General features: G+C 41.3%; 4 protein-coding genes across 6 annotated transcripts; 1 reads left to right on the top strand and 3 right to left on the bottom strand.

Annotated features, from left to right (window-relative positions):
* Window positions 1-2: 2 nt before the first annotated feature.
* Window positions 3-5,567, bottom strand: rsph10b (radial spoke head 10 homolog B). The gene is made up of 18 exons (XM_034570995.1): window positions 5,419-5,567; window positions 5,265-5,340; window positions 4,882-4,950; window positions 4,462-4,635; window positions 4,291-4,376; window positions 4,102-4,222; window positions 3,799-3,975; window positions 3,616-3,694; window positions 3,357-3,472; window positions 3,078-3,267; window positions 2,841-2,946; window positions 2,129-2,208; window positions 1,834-1,982; window positions 1,445-1,549; window positions 1,159-1,338; window positions 824-926; window positions 150-680; window positions 3-45 (listed from the first exon to the last, which is right to left on the bottom strand). The coding sequence occupies exons 1-17, from the start codon at window positions 5,460-5,462 to the stop codon at window positions 520-522; spliced, it is 2,016 nt and encodes a 671-aa protein (XP_034426886.1). The 5' UTR covers window positions 5,463-5,567; the 3' UTR covers window positions 3-45; window positions 150-519.
* Window positions 5,568-6,965: 1,398 nt separating this feature from the next.
* Window positions 6,966-12,823, bottom strand: pms2 (PMS1 homolog 2, mismatch repair system component). The gene is made up of 16 exons (XM_034569708.1): window positions 12,603-12,823; window positions 11,766-11,908; window positions 11,287-11,373; window positions 11,104-11,206; window positions 10,834-11,017; window positions 10,293-10,460; window positions 9,976-10,073; window positions 9,646-9,745; window positions 9,472-9,556; window positions 9,237-9,389; window positions 8,689-9,125; window positions 8,270-8,655; window positions 8,015-8,182; window positions 7,816-7,916; window positions 7,536-7,705; window positions 6,966-7,315 (listed from the first exon to the last, which is right to left on the bottom strand). Exons 1-16 carry the CDS (start codon window positions 12,614-12,616, stop codon window positions 7,172-7,174), a joined length of 2,541 nt encoding a protein of 846 aa, XP_034425599.1. The 5' UTR covers window positions 12,617-12,823; the 3' UTR covers window positions 6,966-7,171.
* A 705-nt stretch (window positions 12,824-13,528) lies between these two features.
* Window positions 13,529-25,369, top strand: eif2ak1 (eukaryotic translation initiation factor 2-alpha kinase 1). Of its 2 annotated transcripts, none has more exons than XM_034569709.1 (15): window positions 13,529-13,908; window positions 15,934-16,101; window positions 16,902-17,038; window positions 17,249-17,283; window positions 17,390-17,489; window positions 17,582-17,662; window positions 17,751-17,844; window positions 18,117-18,159; window positions 18,254-18,596; window positions 19,273-19,381; window positions 19,935-20,041; window positions 23,760-23,874; window positions 23,981-24,060; window positions 24,526-24,759; window positions 25,059-25,369. In XM_034569709.1, exons 1-15 carry the CDS (start codon window positions 13,731-13,733, stop codon window positions 25,182-25,184), a joined length of 1,950 nt encoding a protein of 649 aa, XP_034425600.1. In that variant the 5' UTR covers window positions 13,529-13,730; the 3' UTR covers window positions 25,185-25,369. The 2 variants fall into 2 exon arrangements, with proteins under 2 accessions (XP_034425600.1, XP_034425601.1); XM_034569710.1 differs by lacking the exon at window positions 13,529-13,908 and adding an exon at window positions 15,546-15,694.
* On the bottom strand, window positions 20,071-23,739 carry LOC117752433 (ankyrin repeat domain-containing protein 61-like). 2 transcript variants are annotated; one of them, XM_034569711.1, is made up of 6 exons: window positions 22,885-23,739; window positions 22,405-22,490; window positions 22,011-22,182; window positions 21,367-21,567; window positions 20,171-20,790; window positions 20,071-20,139 (listed from the first exon to the last, which is right to left on the bottom strand). In XM_034569711.1, exons 1-5 carry the CDS (start codon window positions 22,984-22,986, stop codon window positions 20,191-20,193), a joined length of 1,161 nt encoding a protein of 386 aa, XP_034425602.1. In that variant the 5' UTR covers window positions 22,987-23,739; the 3' UTR covers window positions 20,071-20,139; window positions 20,171-20,190. The 2 variants fall into 2 exon arrangements, with proteins under 2 accessions (XP_034425602.1, XP_034425603.1); XM_034569712.1 differs by having other exon boundaries at window positions 20,071-20,119; window positions 20,190-20,790.
* Window positions 25,370-25,708: the final 339 nt, after the last annotated feature.

The raw sequence follows: 25,708 nt of genomic DNA, 5'->3' as shown, positions 1-25,708 counted from the left end.
TAATTGAAGGCTCTATAGATTTAGTTTGGTTGTAGCCTCTTAATGCTCCTTCTGCCTGTATCACAACACAACATTTCACACTTTATAAGTTTGTGCAACAAAAATGCAGTGAAGGAGCTTTTTTTGGGACTTAGTTGGAGATGATCCACATCGAGAAGCAGAGATAAAAGTGGAATAAAAGGTGAAAGATGCCATCTGGTGGCTGTACTCATGCTGCATTGTGAATTTGTCTATGATAATGTGGATTCAAAATGTAATATTAATCCCAGGATTGCCGTTTAGATTTGACTCATAGTTTTTGCAATTTATATTTTGAAATCAGAAAATGTTTAATGCACACAGTGAAGAAATCTTATATTTTCACGTTTCATAAACATTGGTTCATGAAGATTGAAGTTACAATTTTTGACAAATCCACTGTAATGATGCATATAAACCAATTTTATCGAGCCTTGGACCTCTAAATGTCGACTGACCCAACAAAAACAATTCTAGACTACCTGTCTCGTTGGGATTTAGCTATAGATTTAACGGGACCTTCTGACAGAGCTTCTGTTCCTCCATGAGTTTAGTCACTAACTGGTAATGGTCAAATGCAGGTAAGAAAAAGTGGTTGAAGAACTGATGAATCGTCTGGTCGTTGGCCTCCATCTCCTCAACTCTATGTTCTTCTCTGTGAACTAGAAAAGATGTGACCGAACATTTACTGGTATGTAGTCAGTCGATCCATAGATTTGAGGATTCTGATTATCTAACCAACACTAAATATCTTTAATGAAAATATAAACGTTTCAAACATCAAATAGAAACCAATAAAACAAACCTGCAGACTGAGGTTCTTCACAGACTTTGGTCTCGACATCTTGTTGACTCTCAATGACGTCCTGAGCAGGAGATGATTCTGCTGCTTCACTGGAATTCTCTTTCTGTTGTAAGATGTAAATGAAATAATAAGCTATTAAAGATTTACCCTGTAACAATATTGATATCAAACTAAAAGTAGGCATTTTTCTTATCTTGCATAAAAGACGGAAGTATGGATTCAAAAATAGAAACGGATAACAACAAGATCTGCCACCTGGACAGAAAGCGTGTATTGTGTACAACTACACTCTTTAAATAGACTGGGCAGGGGGGAGTCTCGAGGAAGAACCTGACCGAGTGTGCAGGGCTGCTTGTAGGGGCGATTTTCTCGCTGTCTTCCACCTCGGAAAGATCACTGGTCTCTTCATCTGAACTGGACGAGGAGCTGCTCTCCTCCGGGCCTTTTTCAGAAACCCACTGACACTTGATGTCAGCGAAGCCCAGAAGTACTTCAAAAAACTCCAGGAATGTGATCTGGAGACGGGAAAGAGTGAGAAACAACAATGGGCATAAAGAGGGGTGGAAGGAGGTGGATGACTGGTAATCCAATGAGTGAGCGTGTAAATGCAAGAGATCGAACCTCCAGATTCAGGTAGGATGACGGGTTGTTGGGATCCTGGCTCTCTGCCATGATGATCTTCAGTAACCTCACTGTGGTCAGGTGATTGTCCACCAGACCAAGTTCCTGACAGGGGTTACGATAAACTAATCAACACATTGTCGTAAACACGGTCATAGTCATGCATTTCGTGTCTGTGACATGTTATAATGTTATATGGGGACTGAGTGTGATATGGTGGTTCCTGGTAAGGGAGACGTCTGTAGCTGAAAAGTAAGTAAAATCATTTTCTGTTGGACACACATCCATGCAGTAGTTTGAAATATGTTATCACTTACAGCATGCCAACAGTGAAAATGGACAGGACAACAGTGAGTATGCATGGAAATGTTCACGTGTGAGTGTTGCACCTTGAACATCCACAGCAGGTGTCTGCAGGTCATGGTCCGGTCCTCTCTGGGTTCTGCCTGGACCCGGCAGTGAGCCTGATAGACGTCCCAGCACCTACTCGTGTAGTTCAGAGCCGCAGCTGAAAGGTGTGGTCGTCCGAACAGCAAGCCTGGATGGAAGAAAAAAAGCTGCAGTTATTAAGCATCACTGCATAATATAGAGCTGAGAAACCACGTTGACTATGACACCGGCAGTTTCTGTCGGCGTGTGGTCTCAGACAAGGACTGACACATCAGCAGTAGAAACAGTTGCCACCTTTAACATTCTTGGCATTGGGAAGGATGTCGTCCGTCATCAGTTTGGAGAAGCAGGAAGCCAGAAGGTATTTTTGTGACCTGGTAAAAAAAAAAGGAAAAAGGAAGTGATGCTTCAAATTCAAAGTCACACTCAGAGGACAATAGAGTTTATAATCCTGTCTCTCTTTCACTCCTCTGAGGGACGGTTATTCCCGTATCAGTGAAACATCTGCAACTTAAATCACTGGATGTAATTTTAGCTCTTAATCCTTTAAAAAAAATCACAGCCATCCACCCGATATCAATCAGGTGCAACTGGTGGTGCTAGAGTAAACATAAAGAGGATGTTTATCCCCTTTATGTTTACTCTAGCACCACCAAACATCAAAGTCACTAGGATTCATCCTCTGGAGACTATGCATATCTTAATAAAATTGAAAGTCAGGCCATCTAATAGTTTCGAAAGTATACTGAATACCACAAAAATCAACCTCCTTTTGGTGCTAGAACAAAATAAATGGGATCACTAAGGTCAATACTGTTAATCCTCTGGAGATCACGCATGTATGTACAGAATTTCATGGCAGTCCATCTAATGGATGCTGAGTGGTCTGCAGACAAGGACTGCCATCCCTAGAACAATGCCACGAGCATAGCTAAACAAATTTCACTTAAATACAATCCTTTACATCAACTGGCGATGATCTGCCTGAAAAGGTTTTGTTCCTTACTCCATGTCTTTATTGTAGATGTGGTGGGCCACGATCACGAGACAGCTGAGGAGCCTAGTAAGCGACATGGGGGTATAAGGAGAGTGGATCTGTGTGGGGGAATCCACTGAGACACAAAGAGAGACAACATTAAGCACCAAAAACTACTGTCATCATGAAACTATCAATTTTCTCCCCTGTTTACATACATACTGTACATGAGATATAGAAACAATTGCGAATGGCATTCCCTCTCACCTTTCATTAAATGATCTATCTGCGTCAGAGTGATGCCATGATGGTGGATGTTGCAGTCTTTGAGCAGGCGCCAGAGCTGCAGGCGGCACAGCAGGAAGGTCTTGTCTGGGGACCTGCTCTGACCAAGTCTGCAGTAGAAACTGTAGATGGACCGCAGCTCCGCGTCCTGCCTCAGCACCACAAACTCCACCTGTCACCCACGGAAACACAGGTTAACACGAGGATGTCGGGCAAAGTTATACTGCATGTTGATGATTTTACAGCGAAGCAGAATCTGACCTGCTTGCGTTCAGTGCTGCGCTTTTTCTCTGGGATTTTATCCAGAAGACTTTCAATGTTCAGGGCCATGTCTGCTACCAGCACAGATGAATCACTGCCTGATAGAGGAAGTGCACCTGCAACAAGAAGAAGCCATCATAAGGTCTTCACTTATCCGTATTTGAGGTTTTGACCATCTCCTCGTTGGGAGACTGAGCATTTATAATGGAGCTAATGTGCTGTAGCTGTTTACCACACAGAGGAGTGCAAGCTCTGTTACCTTTCAACTCGTTTGTCACCATCTGATCGTCCTCAAATCCTCCTTCAAAAACATGTCCGTCCTTAGAAGTGAATTTCCCCTGTGGACAAAAGTCACTTTTAGAGTGTCTCATAATATGTATAATATGTATGAGTCAAATCTCTCTGGGCACATATGCATATTGCCAGTGAGAATGATATTAACCTTCCCGTGTTTTTTATCGTTCCTCAATTCTCCTTCATAGACTGCACCACCAGCGTAGAAAAACGTTCCCTGTCCGTGCCTCTGACCCTTAACGTAATCCCCCGTGTATCGATTATTATGGAAATACTGGGATCCATCCGTTCGCCTCAGCATCCAGATATGTGTTCCTCGTCCATGCTGCCAGAGAGGAGAGCTCATGTAATTCACAACAAAAAAACCCAAGAAAAGGTTAAGGAAGATGAAAGAAAAAGCTAAATTTAAGGTTCAAACTGTATATGTTGACTCCACGGTGGGCTTTCATACCTGGACCCCATCCTGCCACATCCCAACATACTCCTGCCCCTGCTGCAGCCACCTCATCGTGCCCTCTCCGTGCCTCAGGTTGTTCTTCCACTCACCAGAGTAAATGTTACCAGAGGGGTAGCTGTTGAAAAACAGATGTTACCCAAATGTAACTCAGGCTTACAGGTTGATCATTTACCATGTATGTACCATCTCACTCCGAATCCCTCTCGGCTGTTCTTCACCCAGTCTCCTTTGTACCAAGAGGTCTTACTCTGGTCATAAAACACTTCACCCTAACACAAACACAACCAATTAAAGAAAATGGGGGAAAAAAAGAAAATCACTACACCTCATAATAAATAAATGTATGAAGCATACCTTTCCGTGCCTCTTGCCCTGATCCCACTGCCCGGTGTATGTCACTGCAGATTTGGCACATTCATAAGTTCCTGTCCCATGTCGTACACCGTCATAGACCTCTCCTTTGTAGGAGCCGCCATCTGGCCAAGTGTAGGTACCCTGACCCATGGGCTTGTTGCACACAAATTCCCCCTGTTCGATAAGAAACTTTAATTTACTTTGAGGACATTTTGATGAGAACATATCATATAATATAATATAATATTACTTATTTTATTATCTATGTATGACGTATGTTTATTTACGAATGTTACAGGAGACAGACATTTGAAAGAAACAATTAAATGAACTTATTTAACAAATCAAATATATTTACAATATGTGATGCAAGATGTGCAATAATAACAGTCATGATAATATATCAGTATTGTTCTATACCTCATATTTCAATCCTCCTGCCCATGTGAAGACACCAGGTCCATCCATTAGTCCCTTGGCAAACATGCCCTTCATAAAACAGAGCAGTGACTTTAGGATAGCACATTTATTTATGACATTTAATTCAGATTCATTTTTTATTTCAAAATGCATTAGAAGCCAAAATGTATGTGTGACAACTGACTGCATTTAATGAAATATATCTGAAATAAGCAACATTAATGCTTACTGAAAAACAACGTTCACTGTGTTAGAAATTCAAATGTAATGTTTAGAAGTTGCAAAATGTTCCATTAAGGATTTAAAATGTCTTGTGTTGTAAAACCAAATATAAAGTCTCTTCCATATGTTTCCACAATGCGTGTTGTTATGTGTTATTGCACCTTGTACATGTGGCCTCCTTCAAAACAAGCGACACCGTTGCCATGACACTGTCCTTCACTGGTTTCCCCCTCATGTCTGACAACGAAACACAACAGGTTGATCTCTGACAGTGACACTCATCTTCATCATGTGTCTGATCTAACACGTGTTTACCTCTGCAGAACGAGGTTAAACAATGTGGACGGGAGCTGGTACATGTCGTCTTTCTCTGGCTGGAGGTCCGTGGCTCGGTTCCACTTTTCTCTTTTCTTCTTCTTCTTCCTCCTCCGCTGTCTGCCAGCAAGCGCAAACTCAAATCGTGGCAGCGGTAGCTCGCACAGGCACTTCCGGTGTCAACAGAAGCTGCCACTGATATGTAAAGGCAGCTGCCTCTGATGTCACACTGTTTAAAGGCTGCTGCCTCTGATGTCATGTGACATCACGGCCGCCAGCTGTTTGTGATTTATTCAAAGAGATATATACTGGTTTATGAAAGTTTATTAGATAGTTTGTTAGCTCTGGGGGGGTTGGACTCAAAATGGAATCAACAAAAGCTCCACATCTATCAGATTCATATGCATGATATTGGTGTGTATCGATGGGTTAGAACTCAAAGACTGTATTCCCAGTATCAGTTCCAGTCTGACTGATACTGTGCCTGAGTAAACTGGAGGAATGTACATTTTTATCCTTGCCTTGAATTCTACATAAAATGGTGAATAACTCCATGATAGCAATGGTGCACAGAGATGCCACTGCTCAACCGAGGCCGTAGTCATGAAGTGAACATCATTATTAACACACAAGATTCATTGTTATGTATTTTGTTATTTAAAACAATGGTTAATACTGTATTGGAGGTCTAATGTGTGCTTGGTAATACAAACATGTTTATGTGTATTTCATATAACTTTATATTATATTTTTTATATTTTTTTTAAATACAATTACATAAGTATATAAAATTATATAAAATATACATAAATGTCTTCAAATTAACATGTATACATTAGACTTAAGGCATAAGACAGCCAACACATTAGGGCCCACAATGTTAAATATTTGATTGTATTATTTTTTTAAACAATTACAGAAATATAGTCATTGGAGGTGTCCACCCCAATGACTATTATGGCAACTGCCTTTACAAATCAGTGGCAGTTTCTGTGGCCACCGGAAGTGCCACTACGAGCTGCCGCTGCCACGATTTGAGCTTGTTGTCGCTCCGTTTTCCTCCGTGAACTGTATCTCACTTACAAGCTAGGATGATCTCCATGGCAACGGCGAGGACGCTCACAACTACGGCAACGTCACTCAGCCAAAAAGAGTCGTATGATATACATATTTGTCGTTTTTTATAATCAAAGACAGAATCCAAAACATACAATATATCGACTCATGAAATACATTACAGTCCAGGGCTACTTGTCATTGTTACAACCGGCTCGTAGGCCGATGCACTCTCAAATCTGTTTAATATTCAATGTACTTAAGAAAATGCCAATAATTACCGTGTGATGTGGTGGTGGGGGGGGATCAGTAGATATATATATGTATATATATATATATATATATACACACACACACACACACACACACACACACACACACCTAGATATATGATAATATGTGAACCCAATAAAAAAGTGTAAGAGAGGACATTTGCATCAATTAACAGAACGAGGCAACACCAAGAATACATGCTGTTTATTTCTCCGCAAATAAAAAACAATTATTTTTGTGATGTAAAATACACATAATATATACAAAAACACTGCGAATACAAAGCATTTGAATAAAACTAATTTACAATATCTATAGTTTGGACTCAGGTTTTCAGTGCGTCGGTGAGGGGGATGTTGAACGGGGATAAACTGGAGTGAAATGACAGCTAAACGTTCAGTCTGTTCCTCCCTCGTCATTCTGGTCAGTCTAGTGAGATGATGTCCAGGTTGATGAGGTGTCTCATGGTGGGTCTGCCGTGAGGACAGTTCCACGGATGCTCGATTTCCCCCATGTGAACCACCAGCTTCTTCATCTCGCTGACACTCAGAGCAGTGCCGATCATGATCTGAACACAGACATAAAAAACAATCCATTATGTACAATTAAACAATCTATTCTTCTCTTTATTTGATCTGCCACACAGCCATTTGTTTTCCAGTTTGGTTCCTTGAGGAGTGCATGTGGACTTTTTCATTCCAACTAACAATATTATAGAACTGCCGATCAAATCAGGAGCACACATTTTAATCATAAACACTGTCTGTTAATTATCTGTGTAAACTCACAGATTTGCGACACGCTCTGGAGGCAAACATCTGTCTGACTCTAGATGGCCGACACATGACTCCTGGGCTGTCGCTCAACATGAAGACCAGCTCCTCGATGTCGGCTGGACCGAACGTCCAGTTCTTACTGGTGGGTAGAGACAGCAGCTTCACCCTCTCCATCACCTGAGCTGCAGTCACAATGAAAAACAATGTTTGGTTGAATTATCAAAAATTGGACGTCAAGTATGAGACCAAATCAAAATGTTTAATCTGTGATATCAGAAGAAAACGTTAATACCGTCCTCCTCAACCAGAAACTCAAAGCCGTTCTTTCTGAAAATCTCAATGTTCTCCAAGAGCACGTTCTCGCTGACCGCAGTGAGGTGAAGTTTCTGAGGTCTGCAAACATCAAGGAAAAAATACAAATCAATCACTGACCGGCTAAAATCGTACTTCTTGAAGAAAAGTGTAAACAACCAACACTAATAGATTCTTACGCGATGAGTTTCTGTCCTTGGAGCACCGTGTGCTGCTGCAGCATCTCAAAGTTGTACTTCTCATCTGTGGCGTGTTGGTCAATCATGAAGATGTCCGAGTTGAGTTTGGTGATAATGAAGCCCAGGTTAAACTGACCGATGATCTCCATCTCTTTGAACATGTCTTTACTGTCGATATAAAAGTGCAGATGGTTTAGTGTTGGGTAAAGAACAGTGTAGAAGTATAGTGATAGTAAAAAAGAAGAAGAATTCTACCTGATCTCCTTGCTCAGCTCGTCCTCTGCACTTTGGTTTTCTCCAGGGTTGATCTTGGCCCGGAAGCGTCTGTAGCGTAGCTCCTCAGCCACGTTTTGCTTCTGCCGCTCCTGTATCCTCTTTACCTTCCCTACGAGCTCTTGTAGAGAGAACTGCAGAGGCACCGTCCTCCTCTGTGCGCAGCCTGGAGCATCCACTGTGGTGGAAGATGATCCCAGAGAACAGTATGAGAAAGTGTTGGGTTTGACTTCTGCATTCTCTTTCCTGGCCCTCTTGGCATCCGGGCTCACAGCACCGTCCTCTTCCAAAGCGCACGGCTCAGTTTGTAACGCTGGGGCTTCAGGAACAGTCGGACTATTGTTTGGTGTTTCTTCTAATTCTTCCAGTTTTACTCTGGGCCTGTCAATCACTGGTTCAGGAGAACTGACCTCCAGGCCAGAACACAGACTGTCTGGAGCTGCTGTAGTGGACACAGCACTGTCTTGGTCGTGGTCTGCGTCCCCACACGATATCTGTCTGTATCTGAATCCATCTAGTGCCGATTTTCCCACTGGGGAGCATTCAGCGAGATCTTTAGCAAGTTTCAAAGGAGATTTCACACTTGGGCTGGAAGCAGAAGGTTTTACAGAACGGTTTAAAAAAGACTGCAGAGTTGTCTGTGCTGGGCGGCCGCTGGCTGCTTTTGACGTGTTTAATTTGCTCCCAGAACTGGAGCTGTGATGACTTGAAAACGCAGCTTTCAGGCTGGCCAGGTTCAAGGAGGACTTTGGGCTCTGAATTGCTGGTTCCGTGGATTCTGCAGGTTGTGGCACGTTCTCGTTAGATTGGACCACTGGACATAAATCCGATGTTGCATCTGCAGATCATTGACAGACAAATATTTCAAAATAAAAGCACTGTGGTGGAAAAGTCGACAGAGAATTATCCCTCAAATGATTTTACTTTTACTGTAATGCAGTGTTCTTACTGGTTCTGGGCATGTGCATATAGTTCAGACTGATCTTATTGACTCCAGCCTCATACATGCTGATGAGAGAGGTCTTTAGAATAGCCAGCAACAGCTTCTCCTCCTGAAGTAGAATCTGTCGTTTGTCAGGAGTGACGTTCACATCCACACAATCTGAAATAACAAAACTCAGGTTGTACAAAACGCCAACTGTGCTTTTCAAAAATAGAATTTTGATATAATAAAATTTTCTTACCTGAGGCGACGGCTATGTTCAAGGCCACAAATGGATACTGATGTCTGTTATACATGTGATACACTTCATTCACAACTTTGGTCACCTGCAAGTTGAGGGACATCCACAGTTTAGGCTGAAATAAGGGAATCATCACCTTTAAATTTCCCAGTAAACCCACTGCACTGGAATTACCTTGAGGGGATCACATGGTCGGTTGTTAATGAAAAAGAACTGTCTGTCTGTGGCGCTTCTCCCGACGCCATGATCCCCGCGTGACACAAACCCTGTGATGCTGCCAAAACACAGATTTTCATTGAAACAAAAAGGTTCCAACCACGTTAAAGACGCAGACGAAGATGTAAACACCTAATTTCTGCAGCTAAATGTATACGTCATGTTCTGCCTCCTGCATGCTCTACCCAGGCGTCCCCCCCCTCGCCTGAATGTTCTGCACATTTTGTGGCTTTAGTTTTTTGAACCAGAGAGAGGGACACAGGACTTCCATGCAATAGGGCTACTTACGTGAAAAGCTGTTTGGGAAGATCAGCATCTGTCAGTCCATATTCTTCAATAATATTTTCTGTAGGTGAAAGTTGTTGAAACGGGAGGAGACTCTGGAGCTGCAGGACACACAACCATAGAAAATGGAAAATAGAAAATTTCCAATCAATTTGAGTTTCTATTGGGGATTCCAGAAATCCCATTACTCTGCAATATATTAACAACAAGCAAACCAGTTTTACTCACATATCAGTGTGATCAGTTTGGTAAAAACATGGTAATCCTTCCACAGAAGTTAAACATTATGATCAAGACAAATGTAAAACCAACGTTCCAACCTGTTTTGGTCCATATATGGCTCCTATGTTGTCTCTCATGCTGTGGCTTCCGCTGGTGCTCAGCACCGTGCTGCGTTTTCCCTTCTCATTTTGGTTGGAGCAGGTGATGCGCACTCCTATGGAGATGATACAGTACGACTGCAGGACATGGATCATTTTGACGTACTCCTGAAAATACAAAGCAACGGAAACTTTCGGATCAAATATGAAGGACATATGCCATCATTTAAAAATCGATAAATCCAAAAGACTAAATAATAAAACATTAAATGCCTTTAGGTATAATACAGGTTATACTATGTACTGAGAGGAGAATTTGGATGTTTTTTATGTGTTTGCCCCTTGAATGTCTCTTATATCTGCCACCCCAGTGTTTCATTTATGGTATAAAAATGCAAAGTCTAAAAGGATGAGCAATCACTCTGAGCATTTATATTGATATACTTGTTATATTGCATTTGAAAGCATGGATTGCACTCACAAAAATGTCTGTGAAAGGCTCCCATGATCACATCATCTGAATGGTCCTTTAATGACTGACCTTCTTTATATTGCGTTGGAACTCTTTGTGTCGAACAGGCAGGGTGTAGAAGAGCTGCTGCAGGCTGACTGTGGTGCCTTGCTGACGGGGATGGGGAGTCCGCTGCACCGTGTGGCCTTTGTGGTCAAACACCAGCTTGGTCCCCACCTGGTTGGACTCGTGGCACGTCACCACACTCAGGTCACTAGGGGAACAGGAGTTGGAGGCTAATGAGGTGGCGAGTAGTTTGAGTTTATGTGCTGAATGGACGTGTCCGTTGAAGTGTTTTACCTCAGAGCACACAGAGAGCTGAGCGCTTCACCTCTGAAGCCAAACGTCTCCACGTGGATGAGATCGGAGAAATCCTTGAGCTTTGACGTGTGATGCTTCAGTGCTGTGGAGACAGAGGAGGTTTCGCCAAAAAGAACAGGCAGGACTCATCCAACGGAGTGAACATACAAAGCTGACACTTACTCAGTGCTTCAAAGTTGGCCTCCTCCACACCTTTGCCATTGTCTGACACTTCCACTTGTTCAGCACCGCACTCCTTCAGCTTCACATCTGGAACATGCAGCAATGTGAAACGTGTGAAACGCAGCAATTGCAAGCGATCACAATTTTAAATGTGGATAAATCCTCTCACAGCACACTAACAACCTTGTTGAGTGATCAGAACCATATCTTTTCAAAGGATTTAGTATTTTTGATTTGCTCTGAAAAGCTGAAACATGATACTGGAAACGTTCTGATGAAGATATGTACAGCACCGTATCATCTTGACAAAAGTAAAACAATTACTTTGATAGGGTTCTCACTAACTCTCTAATGCTCTGTGTTCTATCAAAACCTCATCTGACAGAAAACCCCAGTATCAGTTTCTGCTTTTTTTTTTTAAAGACAGATAATTGAAGTCCCCTGTGGGAGGAAAAAGAACAGGGTATATATTTTCTTACCAATGTTTGTGGCTCCTGCATCAATGCTGTTTTCCACCAGCTCTTTGACGGCAGTGGCCAAAGTCAGCACCACCTGTCCTGAGCAGATCTGATGCACGGAGTGCTTGTCAATAGCCTTGATGGCTCCTGCAGGTTCAGAGCTGCAGAGAAACAGACAATAACTATAAATATTATATTGTCATATAGGTTTGATAAAAATATCTTTGGAATCATTGCCAAACATATTTTGTCATATACGCATAGTATAAAAGGCAGATATATTGGTATCAAAGTTTTTTAACTCCCTAATATCGGTATCAGTATCGGCCCCCCAAAAGAATCAGTGGGGCTCTACTCCTGACAGTTTTCCAGCGCACACCAAAGTTTGTTTTTAGTCCCACATTCCAGACATCATTTTATCTCCATTTGTAAATTGAATGTGTTTAATATATCTGACAGGATATAATATGTTCAGTATGGTGGATCGCCCACATTATCTCGGTATCGGCATCGGCCCCCAAAAATCCACATCTGTCAGGGTCTAATGTTACCAGCCCCTCAAACTCTGCATCGTCTGACCTGTGGAGAGTTAATGAGGATTGTGGGAGGGTCGGGGTCCTGGTTAGAAAGCATGGAGGTCTCATAGAGTCAGTACAGAGATGAAGGGTTTGCATGAAGCAGGTTTGAAAAGTGGATCCGCCTCTAAAAAGCGTCAGATTGGCCGTTTATGTGATGAAGGTGTTTAAGAAAATCTATATGACGCCTGAAGCCTGAAATCTAATAAGTGTTTGACGTGTAATTTCCAGTGTAAGAAAACAAACACCTGCATGCAAACTGGATGAATAGTAGCAAACTTACCAAGTATCAGACATCTTCAGAGTCCGGGAGGCTTGATGAGGAGGAATTCATTCATTTGTTCACATGTGACTTTCGCTGACACGTTAACAGACCAACGTTAACACGTGTCCGTCCACACAAGTGTAAACAATGTCTGTTTTCAGTGTTGGAGGGAAGAGCAGCTTCACGACACCGTTGTGTTGTAAATACGTGAGTGTTCGAGAGCAGTTTTTACGAGCAGCAGTTTTTACCATCAAATGTAAAAAATTCAAATATATTTAAAATAAATGGTTGGTGTGTAAAAGATCAAACTTAAATATGTGAGCGATGATAACGTAATAATAATGATATCGCTCTACATGAATTAATAACAAATGTATCGAAAGTGTGGCCGCCAACTTTGTAACACTTCATCATCAGCCTTGGGTGCATTCATGTACTATTAGACTAATCGGTAAAATGAGTGACCAAATCAGGAAATTCACGTGAACTCCACATCAAGTCGGAACAGCGCCATTTTTACCCTTTATTATCATGCAAATATTGGAAATAGATATCAACGTGTTGCTTAAACACCCTAAACACAAAAATACAACAAATTTTGTTTTTCCACGTTTCTTTTTTCCTACACATTATGAAAGCACATAAACACGACTTCACAACTCGCGAGCTGGGGATCTTCCCGATGAGCACGTGAACGCACCGCTGTGACCTGTTGAGATGTTAGGACCCGTGTGCAAACCTCTCACATTTTACAAAAACGAATAACTAGTTTGCTGCAGCTTCGTTCTCACCCACTTTAAGATGTAGATTTGTGTTTCTGATAAAACACAACACAGTGTATGAATGTTGATTTCACGCTGTAATTATAAAACGCAACATGTTCCATTATATTGGAATATTAAGTCACCATCGGTTATTTGTAGACTCTCCCCGGGCTGTTAATCATGGCTGTCCTCGGCATGGCTTTGACATATGAGGGACTTTAGCTTTTCTGATGGTTTACTAAACGTTTGAGAAGCCAACTTCTATCTATTTGGTTTTCATACTGCAGTTATGGGGTAGTTGTTGTGAGCTGGGCAGCGTTTGTTTTGTAACTATCTTTTTTTAATTTTTGTGCTGTCAAACCATCGCGATTCGCGTCCAGACATGTTCAGCTCGATACCCAACACCGGCGCGCTGCGCTCGGAGGAGAGTTTCAGCAGCGGCAGCAACATCTTAGTCCGATTCCAGCTGAGAGCCGCCGGGAGACATGAAGCTAAAGCTAACGTTAGCATGGAGAGTTGGGCGAGAGAAGAGGACGAAGAAGAAGAAGTCCAGTTCGACAGTAAGCAGCTGTTGTTGTTATTCTGCTGTAAAGTCGCTGCATGTGGTTGACAGACATCCCCCTGTTAGACCAGAAGAACACTTTGACCAGCATGAACTGGCACAAGGCCCTCGTTACGCAATAATACGTCATGTAAACAGTTATGGGCTCATCCCAGCATCACTCCAGCTACTTACCATCAAATAACTCTTATTACACTTTGATTTATGTGTTTTCATCCTGATAAACCAGCATCTCCTACACTCAAAGGACCCAAATAATCTTGGTAATGTTTTTATTAGTGTGTTTCATCTAAAGTGTACCAATTGTTGTTTTCTTTACCTACTTTGTATTTACATTGGGAGCGGGTCCTCTCTACGGAGGCCGCCATGTTTTTTGCAAACTAAACACCCTTTGAGATGTTATGACAACTGCAGCGACCACAGGCTCTCTGTCATGTTTGGAAGGCGGGAGGAGGGGGGGGATTCAGCTGCACCACTAAATTCTACACACTGAATCTTTAACTCATCAGACTCAACTTTGGTTTGTGGAGTTTTGCCAAAAATGCTCCTCAGTTTGTTATATTCTGAAAACAACAGAGACAATGATCGCTCAGCTTGTCCGGGTAAACCTAAAGTTGTTTTGAAACTGAGCTCAGATCTTCTTACACAGCAATGTTTGTACTACTGTGTTTCCACTTGAGTGTATCCCTGTTTTACTACTTTTATAGTGTTTGTTGTTATTATTAAACTTCAGGGTGAACAAATGCATTTCCATGCACATATCTTTTAGCCTCTCCTTGAGCTCGGGGGCAGTCATCCATTCTACATAAGCCTGTTTCTTTGTTTTACACAAGCTGCAAACTATTCATGTTTAAAGCCCCCTCCGATGAACATTGATTGGACATTGTAGGAATAATCTCCATTAAAATGTTCCATAACAGGAATTATCTTTCTTTAATATTGCCAAATAGGATATTTTTTACGGCATTTTTGTGAATTTCTCAAGAAATAATTCATGGAACTTGATGGTAAAAAAACAGGCATGTATTTGAAGGGGACTGTTAGGCCTTGGCAGAAGTATGCACTCTACTGATTGCCATTTTAGTTTGTTCCAAATATGAGTCACGTTTCAAAATGGGTGGATCATTTCCCAAATTGACACTGAAAAATGGCTTTCATAAGACTTTCTCTTCCTCTTTTGGGGGAAGAGAAGGTCTAATGGAAGTAAAGTTCAGGATAACATTTACATTTTAGAGTTATTTTCTCAGTCTTTAGAGAGCTCCCTCCAGTGCCTCCACAAGACTTGATGCAGCCTGTTTTCATAGTTTGAGTAGTACTGACAAGTTAATTGACCTTCACGTGTAAAATCGGTGGAATACCCTTTTACCCTTAAACCTACTTGCAGTTGACAGATACGTTTGCATGGGTCCAGTAACAGCATCAGAATAAAAGGTTAACTCTAAAACAAGCCAAGACTTGCTACTCCACACATCCTGCAGTATGATGACACTGACATGAAAACGTGTCCTGTCACAGTGACCAAGTGTCTTAGCTGGGTCATGTGTTTACAGAGTAAGGTAGGTGGAGGAGGCTGGTGTCCGCTGGACCAGGCAGATAAGCATTAACACTGTGCACACCCCCTTATGTTTCATCCAGATGAGCTCATTTTGGGCCTTGAAGGTGAATAGGATTATTCATTAGTACGGCTCTGAGTCTCGAATATTGCACCAAAAGGGTTTTATACCGAAAAATGGACCTACGAGAAAAAGGGATTGTTGAAATGATTGCAAAAGTTATTGAAGAAGGTAAGACAGCTGCAATTCTGTATGTATGAATATTTGATTTGATTGAAATTTGAACAAAATAACATATAATCTAAATCCTTTTTTTGTGCTAAAATATTCAGTTTGGGTCTATTGAGGGGGTGTTTTATTAGTAACAATTATGCAAAAGAGAAACTGAACAAAGAATCATGTCAAAACTGTGAATTTAAAAAATAATAATTCTCAACTGCTTCCTTCTCCTCCTCATTTTCAATACTCAGCTTCTGACACAGATAATAACCATGAGGTGTTAATGGCAGAAAGACATTACCCGTCCATCCAAGAGTTTGCCTCTGCGATCCCCAACCACCTTCTCCTGGGCTCTCTTCTGGAGCAGCTGTGCTTCATCTACGAGAGGAATCCAACACGCTCACATAGGCTGTTCAAAGGTAATCACAGAGCAATAACACTGGAAATGACAGTTAAAAAAATGAATACATGTTTAGACCCTATACCAGACTGTTTGAAGTGTTTTTAGATGAGTGTTTGTTGTTGAAAAAGATCGACAGTGTGGTTCCGGACGTAAAAAATCCCATTCATTTTCTGAGTAGAGATTTTGATTATCAGCCATAATATTGTAACCATCCAGTGCAGACTTGCCACAAACTACGAGACTGTCAAATGATGCTCTATGCTCCTGAATAAGCCACAAATCTGTATGATATTAACTATGTGTTTTCAGAAAAATATGTTTTATTCATGATGTTGAGGAGTAGTACGACACTACCTACAATTCTCAAGTGTAGTAGCCATTGTTGGTGCTCGCTGTTACCATGGAAATGTTTACCACAACTGCAAAGACCTTGTTGGTGATCAGATCGTTCAGGGTTAAATTAACAAGGTTAAATTCAAGAAGAAGCACTGAAAGTCATTGGAAAGGGATCATTCGCAATGGTTAATGGAATGCGTTGTTCCTTCACACTAACAATAATTATATACACGGCCTTGTACCTTTACCTGCTTTTCTGTTTTCCAATATATTTTTTGCACCAAATCAAATGTTTTATTGTTATGATCCATCTCTGAATGGCCTCAGCTGGTAGGCCTTATAGGGATTTTCTAAAACGTCAATCTAGAAAATGAATGGGAGTTTTTCGCCCGCAACCAAAGTGTGCTCTTAAAGTGGGCCGTCACTGTTGCGCTCCATTGCAAATTCATTCACAAAAAAATTCTGTCGTCCCTCTGACAGTCATTGGCCAGCATTTAGCAGCCTTGAAACTCCTCTCACCTCTGGCCATAAGTGATGAGTTCAGCACGATCAGACTGCAGCACAACCGGGCCTTCACTGAGCTGCTCAACGCTGCCACCTCCTCAATGTACCCGCAGGTAACCGGACATGTCTCAAACAGCTGCCAGTATGTTTTGATCTAAAGTGAGGGTTTTAAAGCACTGATCAAAGCAGCAAACTCGGCTCACAGTTTAATAAGCTGATAGTCCTTTTCTAATGAAATTAATATATTGCATATTTTACTCTGTCGTGCTCTGCTCTGTGTTTGTTTTCCAATGTGAACATAGTGTGTTTCCTCTTTTTTACAGGGTCTTGGCACAAACACGTATAATCTTCCTGTAAGGTAAGGTGCACTTGGTGTCATTCGAATGTTGAGTTGCCTCCAACAACTGTTTTTAGTTTGTTTTTAGTTAAGTGTTATGTAAGATGTTTTGTTTGCCCTCCCGCAGACTTAAGGAGGGACTTTTTCAAGCACAGACGTCGCGGTATCTCAGTGAGTTCGAACAACTCTTTAGGCTTGGGAAAGGATCATATGGAAACGTTTTTAAGGTATTTACTTTGTTCTAATCCACACGGTTCCTCCGGTCCATCTCCCCTATAAGACATGAGTTCACACTCATGTTATCTTGATGATCTTGCAGGTTATGAACAAACTTGATGGACAATTTTATGCTGTGAAGAAAATTCTCATCAAAAAAGTCTCAAAAGATGACTGTATGAAGGTGGGTGGTCAGTATTTCATCAGCAGCAGCAGAGATGTAACACACCCATTATAACAAATTTAAATGTTTGTTTTCGTCTTGACTGTAGGTCCTCAGGGAGGTCAAAGTTTTGTCCAGCTTGCAGCATGTAAATGTTGTGGGCTATCACACTGCATGGATGGAACATGTTCAGCTTGCACCACGTGAGTATTTAAGTGCTGCCCTGCAACGTGTGTTTGTGGCTGACGTTTAACGACATACTGGTGAATGATAAGACTGTATCATCGATTAGACCAGTGGTTCTTAACCTCGAGTCGCCACCCATCAGTATGATCAGGCTGGTGCACACAACCCCCCAAAATGATCTTGTGACTGCCCCAGAAATTCTCTCATATCATATATATATATATCTCACAACCCCCAGGTTGAGAATCAGTGCACCAGTCAAACTTTGTGTGAACTGTCTTTGTTACAGAGTCTCTCCTGCCTGAACTGGATTCACCTGAACAAGAGGACAAGTAAGATCAGTGTAAACATTATCACCAACAAATCTTATAAATCTTGCTGATGACTTTTTAATTGTGCTCAATAACTTGAAACTCTTTTTTGCAGTTCTGATGAAAGCTTGTCTATAGTTTTTCGAAGCCTCACTCAAGCATCAACAGATGCAGCTGCCTGTGACCGAGTGTCACCGAGTGAGACCCCGTCTGTCAAAGCTCTAGTTCCAGCCCAAGAGAAGGGCCAGGTGGTGTGTCCCCAGACGATGCACCGCATCCCGGAGAACTACGTCCCCTGTGTGTTTCTGGGGCAAAAAGGTCCCATAAAGAGCTCCAAATGTCCAGCCATGGGTTGGGACAGCTCCGAACTGTTAGAGGAGGAGTCTGGTAGGATCGAGCTGAACGACAAGTCCTGCATCGACGAACAGTGGACTAACGGATTCCCAACTTCTACAGAGGTAGGAGCTTGTCACTCAGGCATTAGACCAATTACATGAGAGATAAACATATTTTTTACAACACATATGTTTCTTTAGCCGTTTTCAGACATGAACTCTGGAGAATAGCCACACAATGGGGTCTGGACATTATGTATTAATTCCACTGAGGATAACACATTATTGTTTACAGCACACCGACACCAGCGTTGGCCCGTTTCACCAAAAGCTCTCGCATCTCGTCATCTGTATGGGAACTGTTTTCTCTACAAACTTAAGTTATCGGCCTTATTATGTCATGATTTGGCTCTTAAATTAAACTGAACAGGATATCTTTTATTACAATCGATTCTTCATTTTTGCCATGGACTTTTGTGACGTGTATGGCTTCCATTTGTATTCAATCTGTTGCATGTTAGAAACCTCATCAACGTGCCCGCTCACTCGCTGTGAATCCTCCGGTTACTCTCCTGCTGTGTTCTCACATGGTCTCATTCGGAGTTCTTACTCGAAGTCTGGCAGGAGCAACAGACTTGGACATTTGCGTTTTCATAAACAGCCCCTTCAGAAAATTTAAGGAGATTGTCCAGAGTTCAGTGCATGTCTGAAAGCAGTTTTTAAAATACAGAGCAAGTGATAAAGTGAAATATACACCTAAAAGGGTAAGTTCTCTGTTACAGTTCCTCTTTATCTGCAGGTGCAGTTCCACCTGATGCTCTACATCCAGATGCAGCTTTGTGAGCGCTCATTGAAGGACTGGATCTCTGAGAGAAATGAAAAGCCCAAAGGAGAACAAACCTCCAAATGTAAGTGTATAAGACATTATGCATTACACTGTAATATATTGTTCCAATACAGATTTTATTTATTTAAAAGCACACAATTAAATATTGCTTAGCGAAAAGCAGTAATACGCAGTCGTAAAATGGGGGAACCGGCCCCTATTGGAGCAAATCTCAATAGTTTAACTCAATTGATCACTTCTGATTCAACGGCTCTCCTGTCTATATTCCCAAAGAACACACGTGCAAAAACTATCCATTAACATGTCATCAATATGAAATCAAATAATGATAGTGGTCAAGCAAATGCTTTGACTAGCAGCTGGTAAAATCCGCACTGTAATAAGCTGGTTAAACCTTTTGTAGATTTGTCTTCGAGAAAAGGTTTATAAAATGCACAAGAAAAAATCCTCACGGTATATTAACAAATGGCTCCATTAATGACATTTCTTCCTATGAGAGAAGTAACAGGCAAATATGAATTAGACATGAGTCCTGCTGGAGTAGTGACCTCAGTCGTTCTGTGAAGGTCTCACTTGTTTAATGTCCTTGTTTTGACCCATGGCTTCTATGACAGGTCCGTATGGATGTGTGGATACTGAGCAAACCCTCAGCCTGTTGAGGAACATACTTGAAGGGGTGGAGTATATTCACTCCAGAGGAATCATGCACAGAGACCTGAAGGTGAGATGCTTTCATGGTTTTCATTGACAGGCATCTGTTCATATGTGTTGTTATTAGATTTAAATTGTCTTTCTAGCTTAATGCATCGTTTGCAGTCACCTGTAAGTCGCAGTGACACACAGCTGTCAAGTTTGAGTGATATCAATCTGTTATTTAACGAGTCCGTCATCAGTCACAAAGGAGATGTCCTGTACGTTCTCCCAGGAGTTGAAGACAAAGTCACACAGCCTCTTGGGCAGCATTTTTGTCAGTTCCCCTTTCTTGCCTTGTACATGTTTTAAATAAATATAACTCTTACAAATATCCTGAAGCCTTCTTGGTTGCTGAATGAGTTTCAGTAGCTGTTCTCTCTGCTTGTAGAAACACGGTAATGTCAAGGTTGAGGGAAGGAGACCGTTTTGGTTGTAGACGGTGAGCGGGGATGTCAGGTTGACTAGTTTCCCCAGCAGGGAGCTGTTGTTTACGTTGGTCCTGTGGTTCAGGAACAGAAACAGACAGTTCTCCCCAGCTCGGCTCAGCTTGTGGATGTCTGCTCCGTACCTGAGCAGCAGGTCCACCAGCTCCTCGTTGCCCATGCAGCACGCCTCCTGTAAAGGTGTAAGTCCGGCCTTGTTCTCCGCGTCGGTCTTGGCCCCGTGCTCCAGCAGCTCGGAAATGCAGTTGATGTCGTCATCCAGGGTTTTAGCGCTCTTTATGGCCGTTGCCACAGCAGCTAGGTGTAAAGCTGTGTTTCCTGTGTGCTTCACCCCCTTGAAAACAGTCAAGAATTTACATTACTTTTAATTAAGCTGTAGAATCTTTTAGCATGTGTTTTAGCAAGAGATTTTTATCTTTTTTATCTTGTGTGGAATACATCACTACTTTTTTCATTCTTAAACATTAACATAACAAGATTAACATCTGATTCAGATGTGTTTAACAATTTAATCTTTATTTCTCTGTGGCAAGTTGCAGTCATTGAAACATAAAATAAAGCTCAATAAACACTTAAAAACAAAACAAAATAATCCAGTGTATTTAATAAATTGATGAGTATTCAGATATTAAATTAAGTAAATGTATAAAATATTTTAATAAGTTAAAATATTATTCTTTTTTGTTAGTTGACCTCAGAAGAAAATTGCTTAGTTGAAATCAGCCGACTATTAGACTGTATGTTGCCTGCAACAAGCCCATTACTGAATTTGGTTTATTATCTTTAATCTTTCAATATTTTCCTTTCACAATAAAAGACAAACACTATCATCGTGTTTGTCTTTTGTGTTTTATTGTGAAAATATAAGCAAATGACAACTGCCAAAAACAAACAAAGGAACGACACACACCCTGTTGATATCTGCTCCCTGTCTGACCAAGTTAACAAGGATGTCCTTATGAAGGATCCCTGCGGCCATATGCAAGGGCGTCATCCCGCTGCTGTTCACGGCATCGACCTCAGCACCATAACTGGTGAGAGTTTGGACTGCAGACAGAGCAGCGTAGCGTACTGATAGGTGGAGAGCCGTCTCCTGACTCTCCCTCTCTACCTAAGGAGGAAGCACAAGAAAACCACCCCTTAGCCATCATGTTTCGAGGAACTGCAATCTTTTAGAAGGTTTTTCATAATACATGTTTAAATATATTTACACTTTAACACTTAGTCAGCACTGTAAATTACTTTTTGAACAATTGAATTTAACCCTGTCCATGTTGGGCAAGGAATGTCGCTGACAGGAGATTAAAGCTAGGATTGGTAATCCTGGTAAAGCTAGCAAGAGCAGGTTCCACTTTATGTAGGTTACGGTGTATGTCTCCTTGGCTGAAGACTCCTGTCATGCGCAGTGAGAGCAGTGGCAGGGTGCGTGCAGGCAGACTGGTCAGTTAGTGACTGACGGGTACATCGACCAATCCCAACTTTAATCACAACTTTATTGATTAATGGTTATCAGCACATGAAAAAGATTTCAACAGATAAGAAAAAACTGGTCACCTCTGCATTGACGTTCACACCATGCTCACAGAGGAGCTGTAGACAGGCCTCTGCCTTTCTGTGCGCGCCGATCACAGCATTCTGGAAGTTGGAATCGGGTTTTGTCCAAGGAGTCGAGGTACGCGGCCAACTGGTTATCACCCGGTGAACTGTGGTTCGACCGAGCTGGTCCCTGTGACGGAGGCTGAGACAGTGAAACTGATGCAGAGGAAAATGGTCGATCTACTGTAGTAGATAAAAGCAGCCAGTGACTTATTTCATCAACTCTAGCTGAGTTACTTTATTATCCTACTAAACAATAGGCTTACACAATGAATAAACCACCTGATCCAACACTGAGATATTGATGGGTGTATCCGGGTGTGTGTGTGTGTTTGTGTGTTTGTGTCCACACCTCATGCCAGGGTCTGCTCCTAATGACAGCAGGTTCTGCATGCTCTTTACTCTTCTGTAAGAGGCAGCCAGATGAAGGGGGAGGCCCTGGGGCAAGACAAGTCAAGACAAAGTGAAAAAACTGGAAAACAAAGATATGTTGTAGTGTAACGCCACAAGAGCAACTCCCTTTTATACTGTTTCCTTTTACTGTCAGAATCTGATCCCATTGTAGCATCGACATTTGAGGGTAATTAAATGATAACCCTTATCCCTAACCACACCAAGGCAATTTCCTGTATGTGTAAATATACTTGGCAATAAAAAGAATTTTGATTCTGATATGCATGCTCGTTCGTACAAGATTTCGTGATATTTTGATATATAACTTGCTGCGTTTTGGTCTATGTGAGAAGGTTTTCTGTGAAGGGAAGTTTAAACATATTTCAAAACTTTATCTGAGTCAGTAATTTAAAAACAAAGTCTGCGTTTTTGCATTTACCTTCCAGAAAATGTTCCCAGGTTCACCGACTTGTACCTGGATGGGAAGGTTGGTCCCGTGCTTTTTTGACATATCCTCAATACGTCCCACATCTTCATCCATAATAGCCGTATAGAATTAATTGTTGTGAAACTTAATCATGTTACTGCTCGTGTCTTCATGGTCCCTCTGCTCCTCCAGCAAGACATCGCAGCTTCCCTGCTGTCTGTGCTTAGTCTTTCAGGAGGGGAGTGGTTAACAGAATCGGGTTATTCTAGTTTGTGGTTGCAGGCGTTAATTTCTCGAAAGGAAGGTTGATTCAATTTGCAGTTGCTACTACTTCCCTTTTCTGTGTGTAAATTTTTTCACCAGCTACTTCCGTTTCCTCAGTTCGGTGTTTTTCACTGCGTCTGATTTAATCAACTCTGGTCTGAGAGTTACGTGTCTAACTTAGATGGACGGCCTTCCTGTCAAGGGGGCCAATTACAGGGACTAGTTAAATACTCCAAAGGGTGTCACCTGTGGAGTATTAAACAGTTTTTTCCTTTGTTTGTGGCACTTCAATAGTTTTATTTTAGTAAAGCAGGGGAATTATTACTATGTAAATGCTCACAGTGCATTCTAATCAATCATTTTGCAGTGCAGAATATAAAGTGTGTTTTTCCAGAATCACTTCTCATTTTTTGCTGAGTATCTACATCACAGTGTTGTACCATCTATCTTCCCATTAGAGCCATAGAGGGAGAAATATAAATTTTCTAGATAAGTAATATTGTATTCATATTGTTAATGTCTGCCCCCTCAATATTTGCATGAAACCGTGGGATCACACATGCAAAAACCTTAGACATTGCATCTTAACATCTTTATTTATAATTTTTTTCTCTTTCCCACAGCCGAGGAACATTTTCCTCCATGCTCAGGACTGCCATGTTCGGATTGGGGACTTTGGTTTGGCCTGTGGCAGAATAATAGCAGATGGACACAAAAGCACCGCGTCTCCCCTCAGTGGTAACAATGTTCCTATTACCTTGTTACATTTTCATGGCGTGGTACCTCATACAACCAGTAGATGATGCTGTGTGCTTATAAGTCATCTGAGTGGTGTAATTTGCAGGTTCTTCGCACACTGGTGGTGTTGGTACAGTTGTCTATGCTGCACCAGAACAATTGAATGGATCCCATTATGATTCAAAGGTAAACAGTAATAGTATAATCTGTCTGTGCAATATCAACGATTCATGTGCAATCCATTAACTGTACATATTCTCAAACTGCATATCATTTTCACTGTCTTTACACTGTATATACTAATTTAATTACATTCATATTTTTCTACATTTCTTTTTTTTTTTTTTTATATTCCTCACGCTAAAGTATTGCATGTTACTTATTACTTCCTGATGTCTTTTTGACTCTTGCTGCTGTAATACTGAAAATGTCCCCATTGTGGGACTAATAAAGGAGTTATCCTATCTTCTTATAACAGCTTAACTATGAATAATTCAGACTTTATTTTTCATGTAAAACAGGTTTCATCATTGTTTTATACTCAAAGCATTTTGAACTTTATCATTTAGTCGTTACACCTTCATCATTTTCAGGACTTAATTGAAATTCTTAACAGTCTAAACTTAATTTGTATCGTTGTGGGTCTTCCAGTCAGACATGTACAGTATTGGAGTGCTGGCTCTCGAGCTATTCCAGCCCTTTGGGACGGAGATGGAAAGGGTCCGGACCCTTGGGGACCTGAAAGAGGGGAAAATCCCAGACTCCTTCTGCCAGAGATGGCCCGTCCTGACGAAATACATCATGAAGCTAACGAGTAAAGAGCCTAGTGTTCGTCCCACGGCCAGCCAGCTTCTACAGAGCCAACTCTTCTGCACCAAAGACATGGTACAGAGCCTTTTAGCTTTAAAAATTAACTACCCCTGAATTTTTATGCAGTAAAAAAAATTCTGAATAAATTATTTTGGCATTACTTATATAAAATCTACAAAGATTTAATAGATTTATGGAAACAAGTATAAATAACATTGAATTGTTACTTATCTTTATGTAGCAATTATTTACTGTATCTATTCATGTGTGGTAAAGTGCAGTTTGTTTGATTGTTGGCTCCAGGAAGACTTGATCACACTTGAATCTGCACTGAAAGTTCCTGACCATATCACGAATAATCCTTTATCCTTCAGGTGATCCATGGTTTGCAGAGGAGGGTTGAAGAGCAGGATGAGGAGATCATGAAGCTGAGGAGACAGATCAGTGAGCTTCAGATCTCACAGGTCACAGCCAGTTTGTCAGAGTCGGACAACACCTGAACATTAACAAGAAATATCCAGACTGACAGAACTTGATTCATGTAACCACTGTGCTATGAGTATGTGTGTTGATGTGCGTGTGTGTGTGTCTGTCTGGTACACCTGGATGCAAGGAGGCAATTATTTATCTTCATTCAGCTGTTCAATAAAAAAACTATTTATGCTACGTCTGTTGGGATCTCGAAGAAGCATCATATGATTATTTTATTCATCATGATGTTGCTTGGATATGAGCACATTTATTTCTATGCATGTTTTCTTTTATTTGATGGTGCATTCCCTGTGCCAGTAACCTCTAAATCACCCCTACTTTCATACTTTACAAGAGGAAATGTTATGGGCACCCAGTAATCTTTCTTTTTCTCAGCAGAGATACATGATCTGTGCTTTCAGGACAATCGGGTTGTCTGGTTTTAGCAAGGAAATTATCTGAGGCCACCTGCTATAATATAACGCACATATTGTGGCAAAGACACTGGAAGTAGGGCAGAAAATATCTGACAAAACAATAATAATGATCTGTT

This window comes from Hippoglossus hippoglossus, chromosome 19, assembly GCF_009819705.1.
Source record: "Hippoglossus hippoglossus isolate fHipHip1 chromosome 19, fHipHip1.pri, whole genome shotgun sequence".
Lineage (NCBI taxonomy): Eukaryota > Metazoa > Chordata > Actinopteri > Pleuronectiformes > Pleuronectidae > Hippoglossus > Hippoglossus hippoglossus.
The sequence above is the reverse complement of the archived record's forward strand: the minus strand, read 5'-3'. Positions and strand labels throughout refer to the sequence as shown.